The 18,229-nt window shown below is 42.7% G+C and overlaps 1 protein-coding gene across 1 annotated transcript in view; it reads right to left on the reverse strand.

Annotated features, from left to right (window-relative positions):
* Positions 1-13,098: 13,098 nt before the first annotated feature.
* Positions 13,099-18,229, reverse strand: part of CYP3A26 (cytochrome P450 3A26) — a 37,862-nt gene continuing 32,731 nt past the window's right edge. Inside the window, 3 exon segments of the mRNA NM_001003338.1 lie at positions 13,099-13,502; positions 14,753-14,915; positions 17,791-18,017. Of these exon segments, the coding sequence (NP_001003338.1) occupies positions 13,407-13,502; positions 14,753-14,915; positions 17,791-18,017 (486 nt within the window). The 3' untranslated portion in view covers positions 13,099-13,406.

Raw genomic sequence — 18,229 nt, forward strand, 5'->3', positions numbered from 1 at the left:
TAGAAATGACACTGATTTCTGGGCATTGATATTGTATCCTGCCACGGTACCAAATTGCTGTATGAGTTCTAGCAATCTTGGAGTGGAGGCTTTTGGGTTTTCTTTGTAGAGTATCATGTCATCGGCGAAGAGGGAGAGTTTGACTTCTTCTTTGCCAATTTGAATGCCTTTAATGTCTTTTTGTTGTCTGATTGCTGAGGCTAGGACTTCCAGTACTATGTTGAATAGCAGTGGTGAGAGTGGACATCCCTGTCTTGTTCCTGATCTTAGGGGAAAGGCTCCCAGTGCTTCCCCATTGAGAATGATATTTGCTGTGGGCTTTTCGTAGATGGCTTTTAAGATGCTGAGGAAAGTTCCCTCTATCCCTACACTCTGAAGAGTTTTGATCAGGAATGGATGCTGTATTTTGTTAAATGATTTCTCTGCATCTAATGAGAGGATCATATGGTTCTTGTTTTTTCTCTTGCTGATATGATGAATCACAGTGATTGTTTTACGAGTGTTGAACCAGCCTTGTGTCCCGGGGATAAATCCTGCTTGGTCATGGTGAATAATTTTCTTAATGTGTTGTTGGATCCTATTGGCTAGTATCTTGTTGAGAATTTTTGCATCCATGTTCATCAGGGATATTGGTCTGTAATTCTCCTTTTTGGTGGGGTCTTTGTCTGGTTTTGGAATTAAGGTGATGCTGGCCTCATAGAACGAATTTGGAAGTACTCCATCTCTTTCTATCTTTCCAAACGGCTTTAGTAGTATAGGTATGATTTCTTTAAACGTTTGATAGAATTCCCCAATCTTTTGCTATCAGTTCAGACCCCATTTGTGACCAGTATGTGGTCTATTCTGGAGAAAGTTCCATGTGCACTTGAGAAGAATGTGTATTCAGTTGAGTTTGGATGTAAAGTGCTGTAGATATCTGTGAAATCCATCTGGTCCAGTGTATCATTTAAAGCTCTCGTTTCTTTGGAGATGTTGTGTTTAGAAGACCTATCGAGTGTAGAAAGTGCTAGATTGAAGTCACCAAGTATAAGTATATTGTTATCTAAGTATGTCTTAACTTTGGTTATTAATTGATTGATATATTTGGCAGCTCCCACATTCAGGACATATATATTGAGGATTGTTAAGTCCTCTTGTTGGATAGATCCTTTAAGTATGAGATAGTGTCCCTCTTCATCTCTCACTACAGTCTTCGGGGTAAATTTTAGTTTATCTGATATAAGGATGACTACCCCTGCTTTCTTTTGAGGACCATTTGAATGGTAAATGGTTCTCCAACCTTTTATTTTCAGGCTGTAAGTGTCCTTCTGTCTAACATGAGTCTTTTGTAGACAGCAAATAGATGGGTCCTGCTTTTTTATCCAGTCGACACCCTGCGCATTTTGATGGGGTCATTAAGCCCATTCACGTTCAGAGTTACTATTGAGAGATATGAGTTTAGTGTCATCATGATATCTACTCAGTCCCTATTTTTGTGGATTGTTCCATTGGACTTCTTCTTAAAGGGGAATTTTGAGAGTCCCCCTTAAACTTTCTTGCAGAGCTGGTTTGGAGGTCACATATTCTTTCAGTTCCTGCCTGTCTTGGAAGCTCTTTATCTCTCCTTCCGTTTTGAATGAGAGCCTTGCTGGATAAAGTATTCTTGGTTGCATGTTCTTCTCATTTAGGACCCTGAATATATCCTGCCAGCCCTTTCTGGCCTGCCAGGTCTCTGTGGAGAGGTCTGTTGTTACCCTAATACTTCTCTCCATTAAAGTCAGGGATTTCTTGTCTCTTGCTGCTTTAAGGATCTTCTCTTTTCTTTGGAATTTGCAAGCTTCACTATTAAATGTCGAGGTGTTAAACGGTTTTTACTCATTTTAGGGGGGGATCTCTCTATTTCCTGGATCTGAATGCCTGTTTCCCTTCCCAGATTAGGAAAGTTTTCAGCTAGGATTTGTTCAAATACATATTCTGGACCTCTGTCCCTTTCGGTGCCCTCAAGAACCCCAATTAAATGTAGGTTTTTCTTCCTCAGGCTGTCATTTATTTCCCTTAATCTACCTTCATGGTCTTTTGTTTGTCTCTTTTTTCTCAGTTTCCCTCTTTGCCATCAACTTCTCTTCTATGTCACTGGTTCTTCCACCTCATTAACCCTTATTGTTATTGAGTTCTAGTTTGGATTGCATCTCATTCAATTGATTTTTAATTTCTGCCTGATTAGATCTAAATTCTGCAGTCATAAAGTGTCTTGAGTCCTTTATGCTTTTTTCTAGAGCCACCAATAGCTGTATAATAGTGCTTCTGAATTGGCTTTCTGACATTGAATTGTAATCCAGATTTTGTAACTCTATGGGAGAGAGGACTGTTTCTGATTCTTTCTTTTGAGGTGAGGTCATTTTGCTCAGTGCAGAGTGGCCAAAAACAAGTTGTATTGGGAAAAGGAGAAAAAGAGGGGAGAGAAAGAAGGAAAGAAAAGAAAAAAGGAAAAAAGGAAGAAAAAAAGAAAAAAAGGAAGCAAAAGAGAAAGAGAAAGAAAGGGAAAAAAAGCGGTGGGGGAAGCAAACAGAAAAAAAACAAAAAAAAAACCCCGGGGGAGTATCCTCTGATTCTGTATACCGTAAGTCACTTGACTTCCCCTGGAACTTTCCAGTGCTGCTTGGTTAATAATTTGTTTTTCCCCTGTCCCTCTAGTTGGTCTTCTTGGGGAGTGGCCTGTTGTGCTGATTTTCAGGTGTTAGCACTTGGGGGAGCTGCTCTGCCTCCTGCCTGGTGCAGGGCTCAGTGAGTGATATTTATCCTGTTTATCTGGTGAGGCCACTGTGAGGCTCAGTGGGGGTTGTTTACCCTGTGAGGCCCCAGGAGGAACAGCAACAGTGGTGGCGGCCAGCTCTGGAGCCCTGGAGTCAGCTCCCGCAGGAACTCCGGAGCTCTCAGTCTGCAGAGGCCTGGATGCTCCGCGGCGGGGCCTCTGATCTGCTCAGCTCCCGGCAGGAGCGTCCTTGCTGTCCTGTGCCCTTCTGGCCTCTGCCTGTCCCGGGGGGAGGCCGGATCCTGGGCTGTGTCCCCGGCGCCCAGTGCTCCGGGGCCTGCGCTGTTGGATTCGCACTCCCCCTCTCCGTGGAGCTGCTGCCTCAGCCCCTCCGAGCTGCTCCCGTGTCCAGCTGGGCACTCTGCAGCCCTTTAGGGAGCTCGGCCACGGGGTGTTGTGCGCTCTTTCCGGAGCTCAGGTGTTTGTTAGTGTCCCAGGGAGCCTGAGGGCATCCCCGCCCTCCTGGGGTCCTGCTCTAACTCCCTGTGAGCGCCTTTCCGCCTGGGAAGATTGACAGGGCTTTCCTGTCCTGGGGGCCGTCGCCCTGGCCTTAGCCCGGGTCCTTGCAGGCCCCTCCCCGCTGGATGCCTTTTGTTTCTTTATTTCTTTTCCCCCCATCTTCGTACCTTGATAGAAGTGTGAACACTTCTCACTGTAGCATTCCAGCTGTTCTCTCTTTAAATCTCAGGCCGATTTCGTAGATTTTCAGGATGATTTGAAGGTTATCTAGGTAATTTGGTGGGGACAGGTGACTTGGGGACCCTACTCTTCTGCTATCTTGCCCCTCCCCTCTACATTCAAATTTAAATAAAGACATGTTCACAGGGTTAATTTTATGTATTCACTCCAAAATAAAGAAGGAAGGCAAAAGATAGGAAAGCTAGAGAATAATTCAAGGAGTTCCATCCTATGGTCAGTTCATCTGACTATAGGTGTCTGAGCAAAGAAAAGACAAAATGATAGAAATAATTCAAGAAAATTTCCCAGGACTGAAGAGCAACAGTCTCTAGAATGATAGGCCAATACGCTGCCAATACACTGGCCAATACGCAGCCCTTGGACACATGTGGGAAGTTACACTTAAGCAAACATTTATTTTAAATAGATAAAATCAGAAATGCAGTTCTTCAGCTACACTGGCCACATTTAATGCGCACAATACCCTCATGTGGCTGGAAGCAACGATATTGGAAAACACAGAGAATATTTGCGTCATTGCAAAGTCTTTTGGACAGCTCTGCCTAGCATAATGAATGACAGCATGTCCATGAAGGTTCATCGCCTTGAACTTTCAGAACACCAAGGACAAAAAGAAGATCCCAAATGCTTGCAGAGAGAGTGAGGAGAGCAAGACACAGGTCCATGCAAGGAATCAGAGGGCACTGATCTTTTCAACAGTGATACTAGATGAAAGTCTCTATGTCCTCAAGTTCACAGAGAAAATTCCAGCCCACCTAGAAATCTGTGCTCAAATCATCCATCAAGTAAGAAGGTAGAGCAAAGATATATTCTCAGGAATATGTCATGCACATTCTCAGGAAAAATTTATTCCTCTGCATCATTCTTCTGAAAACAACAGGAAGAAGGTTTTTGCCAAAATGAGAGAGAACATCAGAAAGAGATCAGGAAGAACGAGGCACCACTAAGTTTATATATATATATATATATATATATATATATATATATCCACTTTAGTTACTGTACAACTTTCTAAAGCATGTATATCTATACATTTGATTTTTAAAAATAAATTTTTAGAAGCCTCAGACCAGGTATCAGCCCCTCTCAACCCTCTTTGGTGACAAGTGTTCTTTCTCTGTGCTCTCAAAGCACCATGCCTGACGTTCCACCATATTGAAACTGTCTATTCATGGGTCTGAATTTTCCCACCAACAGGGCCCATTTGGACCTGATCTGGAGCACTAAGTAGGAAATGTTTGTGGATCTAGACAAAAGCCAGACTAAGAACCTTCCTTCTGACCTCTAGGATGGTTGAGGTTTAAATGAACCTTAGATAGTGGGTGTTGGGAAATGCCCAAGTGATGAGACCATAGACCTACTGGTGGAGTCCGTGTACTGTTTCCAATCTGTGTTTCACGAACAGCCACCAAATAATTTACTAAAGGCCTAATGTGTGCTCAGCTCTGTGTAGGCTCTGAGAGGACAGCTGTGAGGCCAACATTAGTCACAAAGCCATTCCTTTCCTATGGAGGCCTATGGGCTCCAGCCTAGCAATGGGACGAATGAGCTTGTCTGAAAGCAGCTCAGGATAGTGAGTGAGTGCTGGAGAGGGCTCCATCTCTCTACGTTTTCCCACTCAGTTCCCCTCCTTTCCCTTCTAATCCCTTTCACTATTTCTTATATTCCCTGTATAAGTGAAACCATATAATTGTCCTTCTTCTACTGGCTTACTTCACTCAGCATAATACCCTCCACTTCCACCCATGTCGAAGCAAATAGTGGGTATCTGTCCTTTCTCATGGCTGAGTAATATTCCATTGCATATATAGACCAGGTCTTCTTTATCCATTCGTCTGTCGAAGGACATCATGGCTCTTTCCACAGTTTGGCTATTGTGGACATTGCTGCTATCTGTATCTTTGGGGTAAATACCGTAGTGCAATTGTTGGATTGTAGGGTAGCTCTATTTTTAACTCTTTGAGGAATCTTCACACTGTTTTCCAGAGTGGCTGTACCAGTTTGTATTCCCACCAACAGTGCATGAGGGCTCCTCCTTCCCCACATCCTCTCCAACATTTGTTGTTTTCTGTCTTGTTAATTTTCACCATTCTCACTGGTGTGAGGTGGTATCTCATTGTGGTTTTTATTTGTATTTCTCTAATGGCAAGCAATGCAGAGCATTTTCTCATGTGCTTGTTGGCCATGTGTATGTCTTCCTCAGTGAAATTTCTGTTTATATCTTCTGCCCATTTCATGATTGGATTGTTTCTTAGGTGTTGAGTTTAATAAGTTCTTTATAGATCTTGCATACTAGCCCTTTATCTGATATACACCTTTTAGCTTTTCATCTTTCACATCATCATCCCCATTAGAGCTTTCTTGGGGTGACACCTGGGAGGGAGATTTTCTTGTTACCACTTACAACTTATTGGTCTGACTTATGTAGAGCTTTTCTGAGTTCAGTTTTTCTGATCCTATCCCCATTTCTCTTTCCCTGTGCCAGCCAGAATGAGCTTAGGATGTTTGTGGGTGAGATTTCTGGGCTAAGAAAGTGGGCCTCAGATCCTGTCTCTGTCCTGGACCTTACAAGTGACACCTGCTGCCTGCCCTGGTTCAACACAGGGTCCTTGATGGTCTGTGGCTGTGTCCATGATTCTATCAATCCTGGGAGTTGACCCTGTTGATATGGGCCCTTCTCAATGGTACCTTCCACCCAGTCTCACTCTCTACCCAGCTTTGAAGAGAGTGCATGTTCACTGCTGTGGGTCCTTTAGCCCTATGTGGCATGTGCAGGCCCATTGTTATCCTCCCTGCATCACAGATGGGGAAACTGAGGTCCTTAGGGTTAAATAACTAGGTCCCCTGGTTCTTTTTGGCGCAGGTGGCTAAAACAAATCCAGGGAGAGTTTGCCCTTGATCCAGCTCAGCCTAGTGGCTGCAGTAATCTTCAGCCTCCCAACAGAACAACTGCTGGGACTTTACTCCTTTGCTTATGTACACATATCCCACACATACACACACACATTCCAGTATACAACTCCTGAGTATACATGCCCCTGTGTATACACATTCTATACACAGAAGCATATACCTAAAAACACATACCCTTGTGTAGCCACCAGAACACACACACACACACACACACACCTGTACAGTCACTTGAACACACACACACCCCTGGACACCACATTCACACACCACCTCCCTCCCTGCCCAGGAAGTCTAGCCAATAGTCAAGCCCCTGGACAATCTGCTGAGTTCTCTGCTGTGGCATCCAAGATGACCCAATTCCTCTATCTCTGTATTAATTATTGCCCTGCAACAAATTACTCTAGAACACAGCAGCATAAAACAATGATTTTATCATCTCAGAATCTTTGGGTAAGGAATTCAGAAGTGACTTGGCTGAGTGTTTCTGACCAGAGTCTCTCATGAGGCTGCAGCCAAGCTATTGCCTGGGGCTGCATTATCTGTATACTGGACAGAACTGGAAACGTATCAGAAGTGGTACACTTGTGGGCCTGGCAGGTTAATATTAACTGTGGCAGGAGGTCTCAGATGTGTAGCATGTGGCCAATTGACTACCCTCACAACATGGCAGCTGGCTTTCCCCAGTCTAGTGACGAAGAGGGGCAAGGTGGAAGAATCTTTGTCTCTTATGAATTGGCCACAGAGTCACATGCTGACATTACCTCAATATCCTCCTGGTTTCCCAGGTCAGCTCTATCCATGGGATAGAAAATACATACCAGGAGACAGTAGGGTGCTCTTCAAAGCTAGCTATCCCTACAATCACAATGTTGCTCTACTGAGAGGCATGCTGAGGGCACAAAGCTTTGGTGTCAAGGAGACCCAACACTTTCAGGTTCTCAATAGTCAGTCCTTTCACTTCTTCCTTTGGCCTTGATCCATGGGACTCTAAGGGTCACCCCTGCTTAGACACCAACATTCCTTTCTCTTACCTCACCCACACCCCCACTGCTGCCTCCAGGATTCACAGGAAATGAAAGGTGATAGTTTCCAGTTTCCCACAATTGGCACCTCTCTTCTGGGTCCTATAAATCTGACTCTCCCGAAGTGAAAGAGGGATATTCAAATGATTTAATGTGGCATAACAACCACCCCAAAGGATTGGACAATCTTTTATTTTACCCATGAATCTGGAATGGACTGGACTCAGCTGGTCAGCCCTTGTTTGGAGTCTCATGTGTTTGCAGACAGATTAGGGCTGAGGTCATCCTGAAGACTCTCTTCACAAGTCTCAGTTGGAGACACTTGAACAACTGGGCCAGGAAACCCGTGGCTCCTCAGAAATTTCTGTGTTTCAAGATACATACAACAAAGAGATAGAGAGATAGAAAAGACAGATAAGTAGTAGGTAAATATGGATAGATGATAAAGAGATAGAGGCAGGTAAATAGATGATAGACAGAATCCTATATAATGACATGAGACTTCCACTACCACACTTATAAAAACGGTTTGCATCTTCAAACAAGATTCTATGGGGAGGAAAATTCTTGGCCTACAGAAGTGAATATGGAAGTTTACACATGGATGTGAACTTCCAGCCCAATGAACAGTCACCTACTCTGCAGAAGCAGGCTTGTAACAGGAGAGAAGGGAAAACCCTGAATTAGCTAATTTTGACTTGACATTTCCCTGGCCCTGCTTATCTTTGACCCCCAAAGATTGAAGCAGCTCTCATGCTAGCTTTTCATGCATCCTGAGCGCTGCACAGCCTGAACATGGCCAGATACACTGGGCAGAACTCTGTCACCAGAAAAGCAATTCTAAGAGAGGGCCGAGAGAGCCCACATGAACACGGTAGGAGTGTTTCCCTCCAATCACTGCAGTGCATTTCTGCCTCCAACACTGCCCATATCTAGTTGTGATGACTGTGAACTATACAACTGAAAACTCCCAGTTTTAAACCAGCCAAAAGGGAGTTATTTAAGAATAAACGAGAATTGCAATCCAGGACAAACAAGCTGCAGCAAAACCATAGCCAAATCTGAAGATCAAAAGGCAGGTATGCTTTTTTTTTTTTTTCAGGAGAAAAAGGAAAGCTGGGAAGGCTGTTATAAACTGGAGTTCACTGGAGTAACCCCAGAGTTAGAAGTGTGGCAGCTTCTCATTTGCAGAGCTCTTGTGAGGAGAAAGGGTGGAGGGTTGTGGTGACAAGGAGAGCCCTTCTTCCTGCAGCTGGGATAGTAAAGTACAACAAGGACAAATCCCTGCAAGGTCAAATCCAGCTCTTCCTGGTGGGTCTGTGTGGAATGGTTGAGGGTGGCCCCTGCTGAAAACTCCTCATTCCATATCAGTGATACACGTTATTCTCTATTGACAAAGACATTTCAAGAATGGAACTGGAGAGTATTATGCTGAGTGAAGTAAGTCAATCGGAGAAGGACAAACATATGGTTTCACTCATACGGAGTATATAAAAAATAGTGAAAGGGATTATAGAGGAAAGGAGAGAAAATGAATGGGAAAAATCAGAGAGGATGACAGAACATCCTAACTGAGAGACTCCTACCTCTGGGAAACGAACAAGGGGTGATGGAAGGGGAAGCGGGCAGGGAGGGTGACTGGGTGACAGACACTGAGGGGGGCACTTGACAGAATGAGCACTGGGTGTTATACTATATGTTGGTAAATCGAACTCCAATAAGAAATATATATATTAAAAAAAAGGAATGGTGATTTATATTGTTCTTTGAAATTTCCTGAAGAACATCAGCCAAGACATCAGTACTTTCTAAGTTAAACCTCTGGGAGAGATGTATGCAATTACTTTCTCAAATGGCAGATTGAAGCTGGACTTGACTAGGTTGGAGCCCAAATGTCCAGACCAACATGGCCCCTGAGGACTGAGGATAATACAGTTATGAAAGTAATAGGGGACATTGATTACATGCTCACTGCATGCTCCATGGCTTGTGTGTCTTAAATACCTCCCACACACACCATCTACTTTCATCGTCATATCAGATAGTCACTGCCATTATTCCCCTATTTTACACAATCTGAGGCACTGAGTACCGAGGCAGGAAGGTGTTAATTAGTTCATGGTCCCATGTGTAAGTGTCTATAGAGGAGCAAGGTACTAGACTCCTGTCACTGGGCAGCACACTCATCCCTAAGCTTCTGGAAGTATTCACTCTTAGCTCATAGCTGCTTTACTCTCTGGAGAATCACCCTTGGCCAAATTGAATCCACTTCACCTAGGAGTTGGGGGGTGGGAATGCAGTCACTGATGGGGTACAAAATGACAGCCCCTGCCTCAAAGTGATATTGATTCTGTAATACATTTCTGCCTCCAAAGCTCCCCATGAGATCAGGCTCCCCTGACCACAGCTTTGCTCAGCTTGTTGTCCCGCTCTACTCAGCTCGCCTCAATCCTTTCTCCTGAGAGCACTGTCTCAGGATACCATTTGCTTCAGAATCCCCAACTCTGGCTCTGCTTTTAGGGACCCAACCTGGAAAATGACAAAGCCCAAGCTAGTATGTGCACAGTGGCATTCAACTAAGGGGCATAAAGGTGCTGAAAAGCAGCCCAAGTCCTGCAGGCCAAACTATGCAAAGGGGGCACCTTTTCCTCATTTACCCAAAGACACTGAAATGTCTAGAACTGAGCTAGGATTCAAACTCTAGGAACTCCAGCCTCAGAGCTCCCCATCTCTCATCACTGTGTGGTACTGCCTCATTGTATGTAACAATACAAGTCAGACTATGGGGCTGAGCAACGTAGGCCCAAGTTGCTTTTGTGACCTACTTCTCCCCAAAAAAATCACAATATTCCAGAAGAGTCTGTTCCAGGAACTTTGTTCCTGACCCATCTCAGAGTAAAATACCGACCTGATATTTCATAATCCCCTGCAATTCCTCCAAAGAGATTCTCCATCAATGTCAGGAAAGGGAGGCTAACACATTACTGCCATGTAACCATCAGAGCTCTCAATTTCCCCAACTGTCCCACAATGTCCTTATTACAGAAGAACCCTGCTTACAGACTGAGGTACATGTCCCCCTCTGTTGTCTCTTTACTTCAATCTGGAACACTTCCTTAGTCTATCTCTGGCTTTTGTTTAAAAAAAATCCAGCAAGACAAGTTGAAGATCTAATCGGCCTTATTAAGTGATTCATGAATTGGCACATCCTACCTGGCAAGTAGACAGATACTCCCAGGAGGTGTACAAAATGCAAGGTTTTATAGGAAGGAGGGTGGGGCAAGAAGTGTATAGAAGGAAAAAAAAGGATTAAGGTCAGGATCCCTTCTTTCTGGGGGGTGGACCTACAGGGTTTCTATCCTATAGATGACTGACTACTGCCCATCAGGAAGTTTCAGGAGGACTCTTAAAAGTTCACCTTCCTGGGACAGGTGAAAATGTCATTAGTTATGATTGCTATGAGGTGGGGTTGGTGGGAAAGTGAATCTGTTCGGGCTTGTTTTTTTCTTTTTTTTGCTTTCAGGACCTTTACTTTGTCGAAGATTACACACCAGTTACAGATTAGGAGTAGATATTCCTCAGCTTGGGTTTGTCTGATCTTTTTGGGAACTACTTTTGTTGTGCCCAAGATTACGTGTCCGAGAAACCACCAAGGAGCCGACACCAATGCAAACACAAGAGGGTTTATTTACAAGCTCGAGCTTGGGTCCAAGTATACCTGACACAGGGGAGCAGGGACTTGGACCCCGAGGTGGGTTCCAGCTTAGTTTTATGGGCTGGTCTAGGGGACCTCCAGAAGGGGTGGTTTACATTCTCAAGTTCTGTTTACATTCTGATATGGAGGTTTTAAGGGCATTAAGCTCTGTTCTCATTCTGATATGAGACTTTCTGCCACTGGCTTGAGCTCTGTTCTGATTCTAATATGGGGCTTAACTGAAGTAAGGTAAAGTTCAGCTCTTATTCACAGGGGCCTGAGATGGCTGTATTTGTGCTAATGCTGAACTTAGGGTGGAATGGCCTTAATTTTCTCAGCCTCCACACTTTCAGGTTTCTCTTGTTGGCAAGAATATCCCAGAGGTGATGCAATGTTCTTCTCATCACATCCTGTTGGGTGGTGTGCCACCACATCCTCCTGTTCCTTTTTGTTTTGTTTTTTTCACCATTAATATAACTTTATTTTTTCTTTTTTGGAATCTATTTTTTGGTAGATTTTTAATTGGAGTTTGATTTTTCCAACATATAGTATAATACCCAGTGCTCATCCCGCCAAGTGCTCTCCTCAGAACCCGTCACCCAGTCACCCCAAACCCCCGCCTCGCCCACCTCCCCAGCTGAGGCTGGAATATAAAGACAAAGCATGTTTCCCACCTACCAGAACACAGGGTAGAGAGATGAAAATGTTAACTCAAAACTAACAATATAATACTAAGTGCCTCAATTGAGTATTATAAAAAAACATGTTGTGGAGGCTGAGTAAATTAAGGCCATTTCGCCTCAAGTTTAGCATTAGCACAAGTACAGCCATTTTAGGCCCCTGTGAATAAGAGCTGAACTTTACAGGAAAAACTGCAGAATGCCCTCGGCAGGAAATCCCATATCAGAAAGACAACAGAGCTCAAAATGCCCTTGGCAGAGAATCCCATATCAGATCTTAAGAAACTCCCCCACCCTGTCCCCCATATTGGAATGGAAAAAATTCCTCCACCCCTTCTGAAAATCCCCTAGACCAGCCCATAAAAAACCCCGCTGTAACCCACTTCGGGGTCCAAGCCCCTGCTCTGCTGTGTGGAGTATACTTGGACCCAAGCTCGAGCTTGTAAATAAACCCTTGTGTACTTGCATCGGTGTCAGCTCCTTGGTGGTTTCTCAGAACATAATCTTGGGCACAACAATGTGCTCCAAAACCTGTAGAATTAAACTATGAATAAACTTTCTGAACAATGGGGACATCTGGGTGGCTCAGTGGTTGAGCATCTGCCTTCGACTCAGGGCATGATCCCGGATTCCTGGGATCGAGTCCCACATCAGGCTCCTTGCATGGAGCCTGCTTCTCCTCCCTCTGCATGTGTCTCTGCCTCTCTTCCTGTGTCTCTCATGAATAAATAAATAAATAAATAAATAAATAAATAAATAAATAAATTCTTTAAAAAGAAAAATTTCTGAGCAATGGGCAAAGTCACAGTAGATTAACTCATCTATCTAACATATCACGTTGGAGTTCTGAACAAGCCCCATCCACTCAGTGACTGTGATGTTCAAAATATTCAGTCACTGGCTCTCACTCATCGGTTCTGTGTATTCCCCCTTAATGTGCATGAAGCCACTAGTTAATACATTTGTAAAGAGATGTTGATTGACTCACTCAGAGTGATATTTAATGTAAAATGTTCAAAATAAGACATTTTATATAAACATCATTACTACAGTCACCACAATAATTCTTGTTTCTGGGCAGCCTGGGTGGCTCAGCGGTTTAGCGCCACCTTCAGCCCAGGGTGTGATCCTGGAGACCTGGGATCGAGTCCCACGTTGGGCTCCCTGCGTGGAGCCTGTTTCTCCCTCTGCCTGTATCTCTGCCTCTCTCTCTTTCTGTGTCTCTCATGAATAAATAAATAAAATCTTTAAGATAATAATAATAATAATCCTTGTTTCTATTAAAGTTCGTTGACAAAATTGTTGAGAAATTTTTATTCTTGATCAGTTCTCAGGAGAGTAGATGGTACAAACAGGGGGTAGTCTGTGTGAACCGGATAGGTTGAGTCTACATGTCTGACACTTATTAGTCACTTCTTTACACAATATATAATGCTTGACATAGACATCGAAGAAAGCTAAATGAATGTATGGAATTCCCAGTCATCCATCACAGGCTGTACGTGAAGCCCATCTTCATTTTTGGGTTTTACTCATAAAGAAAATTGAGGTCTCTGGTCTTCTGGGATCCAGCTTCTTAAAGAACAAAGGGGAAGTCCTTAGGAAAGTCAGGCTCCACTTACACTCCCATCTCTTGGCTCAACCTTGAGAACAACGGGTTTTTCAGGTTGAATAATCCCTCGAGTATTTATTCTCAGGGAGATCTGCAACAGTTAAACAAGTATATGAGAAACAATCAATGAAAATCCTGCTAACAACAGAAGCAAAGCAGGCAAGATATATGAAGGACAAAAATGCATTACAAATATATAAATACTACTTTTAGATTCATATATCTCTCATATGTTGAAATTATTCTGTAAGGTGTCAAGACAGGAGCATATAAGCATTCATCCATCACTCATTCAACAAATATATCTTTTGAACACCTACTCTGTACCAGGCTGGAGACCCTTGATGGTTTGTGTTCTTTTTTTATCTGAATTTTAAGTAAAAAGGATAAGTATTTAAAATTTAAGAGATTTTCAGCCATTACGGCAAACAATTTTGAAAAGTGACAGTTTATTTTGTATATGTTGAAACTTGCAAGGTCATCCTGAGTGTTTATTACACATTTTATTGTCTGGACATCTACAATGCTAACCATCCTGTATTCTCTCCCATGGAAACATCCATTCATGATGACAGACTGGGATGGAAAGGGAACACAGCCTGACTGGAGCCAGTCTACAGAAGATGGAGCCAAGTAGCCAGGATGGCCTGGACTGCAGGCCTCCTTCATATCTGCCAGACATGCTTCACACCAGTGATTCTCAACCTTGCTTGCACGTGAGAATCAAAGGGGGCACATTTAAAGCCACACTCAGGGGGGCACTTGACGGGATGAGCCCTGGGTGATATGCTATATGTTGGCAAATGAACTCCAATTAAAAAAAAAGCCACACTCTGGGTGAATTATGTTAGAATATCTGAGATGATCTGGGCATCAGTATTTTTAATGAACCCACTGATTTCAATGTACAGCAAGGATTTGAGAACCTTAGTCACCAGAGCATCTGTAAATTGTGATGGAGAAGAGCATCTTTCAAAAGGCATGTCATGGTTATCACTGCATATCATGATTATGCATAACATGTTCCCTTTCTTTCAGCGGACTTGAAAGAAATTTAAAACATTGCTTAAGATCAAAGGTCTGCACATAATCATGTCATGCAAAATGCGCTGACAGATGACCCTTTTAGTTGGGTGATCATAAACCATAGATGTGGCACCCAAGAGCTGAAGGACCCTTAAAAGTCACAATAACTCTAAATAGATTCTCTGGTGATAGAAGGAATTATTAGGGATAAATGAGCCCATTTCCAAATATACACATACATACATCTATCCACATCTCTTAGTTTAAAAAAAGCAAGAATAAAACACTGTTTATGCAGAAAGTTATCTCTCTGACCTGTGTTTCTTTACAAGATTTGAAGGAGAAGTTCTGCAGGACCCTGACAAGGGCAAGTTTCATGTTCATGATTGCAAACCTCATTCCAATGCAGTTTCGGGGTCCAGTTCCAAAAGGCAGGTATGTATAAGGATTTATGCTGTCCTTGTTCTTCCTACTGAACCTGGTTCCACAATGGAAGTGGAAAACAAGTTGGTTAATCATAAAAACCACAAGAGGTACCTGTTTGGGGTTCTCAATCAGGAGTATATTGGAAATTTGATAGGCTGGTTCCTTTAATCCTGCTATGCTTATTCTGCTGTGACAATTGTAAACTACAGGTCATTGGATACTCCTTGCTCTATGAAGCATTCAGTCTTGCTGAGGACATGAGATGAATGCCATTGAAAAGACTTATCTTAGACACTAGAATTATATTGAGGGTGGTGAGATGTCCACACTTTGAAAGGCAAGCAGGAAATGAGTCTTACTGAAGGAAAGGTAGGTTTGCGCCTCCATTCTCACTTACGTTGGTCACATGGTCATAGAAAAAGGAAGTAGAGAAATGCCTCCTATGATTTACCTTGTTATTTTTCCCTTCACATCCCTACACTCTTTGCTAGGACCACTCCCAACCACTTACACAGAAAAGATTTTCAGATGAGTTAATTTGGCACATGATGCTACTGCACTATAATCATACTCAGGTCTATGTATACTCACTATAACCACTGAGGCTTGTCTATCTGTTCTAAGAGACTATAAATTACTTGAGGGTTAGACTTACAGTTTATTCAAAATTCTTTCTTTAATACTTATATTAAGGAAATATGTAAATTTGGGGAAATGATAATGGCATTTGGTGAGGTATTATTTAAACTACTTATATCAAAAAAAATAAACTCCTTATATCATGAAGAACATACTGGAATGTTTATAGATGATATGCCTTCGAGTTATATGGAAATCAGGGCAGCCTGGGTGGCTCAGAAGTTTGGTGCTGCCTTCAGCCCAGGCTGTGACCCTGGAGACCCGGGATCAAGTCCCATGTCGGGCTCCCTGCATGGAGCCTACTTCTCCCTCTGCCTGTGTCTCTGCCTCTGTCTCTCTCTCTCTCTCTATCTCTCTGTCTCTCTCTGTGTGTGTCTCTCATGAATAAATAAATAAATAATCTTTTAAAAAAAAGTAATATGGAAAACAGTCTAGGTATTATAATGGTGTGTGGATGGGGCAGTTGATATGGGTTAGTGGTTGTTTGGCAGGTGGTGGGCACATATAGATTCATTAAAAATATTTCACACACTTGTGTCTATAGAATATATTTGTACCTGTGTCAAAAATTGTCCATAAATGCTTCCCTATCCTCCTGAAACAAATGAAATCCTATTCTACACACCAGTCAGTCAATTGACTTTTGTCCCATTCCTCCCTTCTTTAGGCTAGCCTTACATGCAATTATTGCTGTTTGAGTATCATGTCACGTTGCTAATGTCAAAGCAGTAGGTGACTTATTTTCCAAGTAATGTAAAGCATTGAAAGTAATAAAGTTCTGTGTTGTCTGTCTGTTTAGTTGTCACACATCAAGGAGTTGAGACTGGAGTAAATAAAAAATTTTCACAGAAAAAAAATTGTCTATAATAGGGGCAACTGGATGGCTCAGTTGGTTAAGAGTCTGATTTTGGCTCAGATAGTGATCTCAGAGTCCTCAGATCAAGTCCTATGTTGGACTCCCTGCTGAGAAGGGAGTCTGCTTCTCCTGCTCCCTTAGCCCCTCACCCTGCTCATGCTCATTTGCTTCTCTCTCTCAAATAAATAAAATATTTTTTAAAAACTTATCCATAATTGGCATTTTTAATACATGGATTCACTTCCTGGCACAGTCCCTAACACACATAGATAATAAGTACTTCCTCTCATGGCTGAATGAATCATGAAGAAGTACCAGGAGTGGTCTCTGGTTTCTGTTCAAGAAGCTACAGAAGATTGAACAGCTGAGCTTGTGGGAGTCATCAGGTCTCCTGGTCCAGAAAACAGATGACTTGGTCAATTATAAGTTCTTTCAGCAAGTACTATGTGTAGATGCATTGCTAGCACTAGGGACACCATGCAACCAGACAAGGGCTCTCCCAACGGGGACTTTGAGTCAGGGCTAAACATCTAGGTCTCTAAAAACTCATCCAAATTTTGCCCACCAATACAATAAACAGGAAAACATGGACTTTTGCAGAATTCAGGCTTACTCAAAGCCAGACTCTGCTCTGAATTCCCAGAAGAGAAAGCTCAAGACCCCTCCAAGGAGGATGTCTAAATGGCTAGAGAATAGATGACCTCACTTTGGATAAATCCCGGATACTAGAGAGATGAGAGATGCTTAGAACTGCAACCACAGACAGCACAGGACCTATCAGGTCTCCAGCACACTCTGTCCTCAGGCTGCTGCTCCTCCTGCCAGGGATGTGAACTCTCAGCACCACAGCCTCTGTCCTCACACTATACCTAGCAGACATAGTGGCGCAGGGTTACAAACACAGAATGCCAAAAATATATAATGCCATCTTAACTTTTAAGCTTCTATATATGCATAGAAAAATATCCACAAGGACATACATCACATGATTAATAATCCTGATATATTGTGACTGGTGATGATGTTAATTTTCTTTATTCTCAACTAGAGTTTGTAAAATTTGGACAATAATGTTCATTTTGTAACAAGAAAAATACTTCTAAAAATTAAAAAAATAGGGAAGGGAGAAGAAATGTGTGGGAAATATCAGAAAGGGAGACAGAACGTAAAGACTGCTAACTCTGGGAAACGAACTAGGGGTGGTAGAAGGGGAGGAGGGCGGGGGGTGGGGGTGAATGGGTGACGGGCACTGGGTGTTATTCTGTATGTTAGTAAATTGAACACCAATAAAAATAAAAAAAAAAATGAAAAAAAAAATTAAAAAAATGTACAAATAAATCATTGTACCACCACACGATTGTCATCTATACTAAGAAAATACAGAATATCCTCCAATATGAGGGTGGGTTCCCCTTTGCAGGGTTCCCTGTACCTTTCAGGTCGGAATTCCTCAGGCTCTGGCCAGAGATTCTGGTCTCGATGAAGAATAAAGGTTGGCACCATCACCACTGTCCCTTTGGGAATGAACACACCACTGATTTCCACATCTTTCTTACAGACCCTCTCAAGTCTACCAGCGACTGAGTATAATCGGAGAGTTTCATTCAATACCATGTCCAGATACTCCATCTGTACAAGGGCCTCATAAGTGGGTGCTGCCTGGAAGGAAGAAACAGATTTAGATAAATGGAGATTTGGATCAATGCTCAAAGCACTCTGTGTACTACTACTGAAGTGTTAGGAACACCTAAGAATCATTTATTTTGAGAGTATTTATAGACATTTGAATGTCTACCATGTCCTTTGATCTACTCAATGGCCCACTGACATGTGAGCAATAGCTGTGAGAAATAGCTGTGAGCAATAGTAAT

The sequence above is a fragment of the Canis lupus genome, chromosome 6 (assembly GCF_011100685.1).
Source record: "Canis lupus familiaris isolate Mischka breed German Shepherd chromosome 6, alternate assembly UU_Cfam_GSD_1.0, whole genome shotgun sequence".
Taxonomy (NCBI): domain Eukaryota; kingdom Metazoa; phylum Chordata; class Mammalia; order Carnivora; family Canidae; genus Canis; species Canis lupus.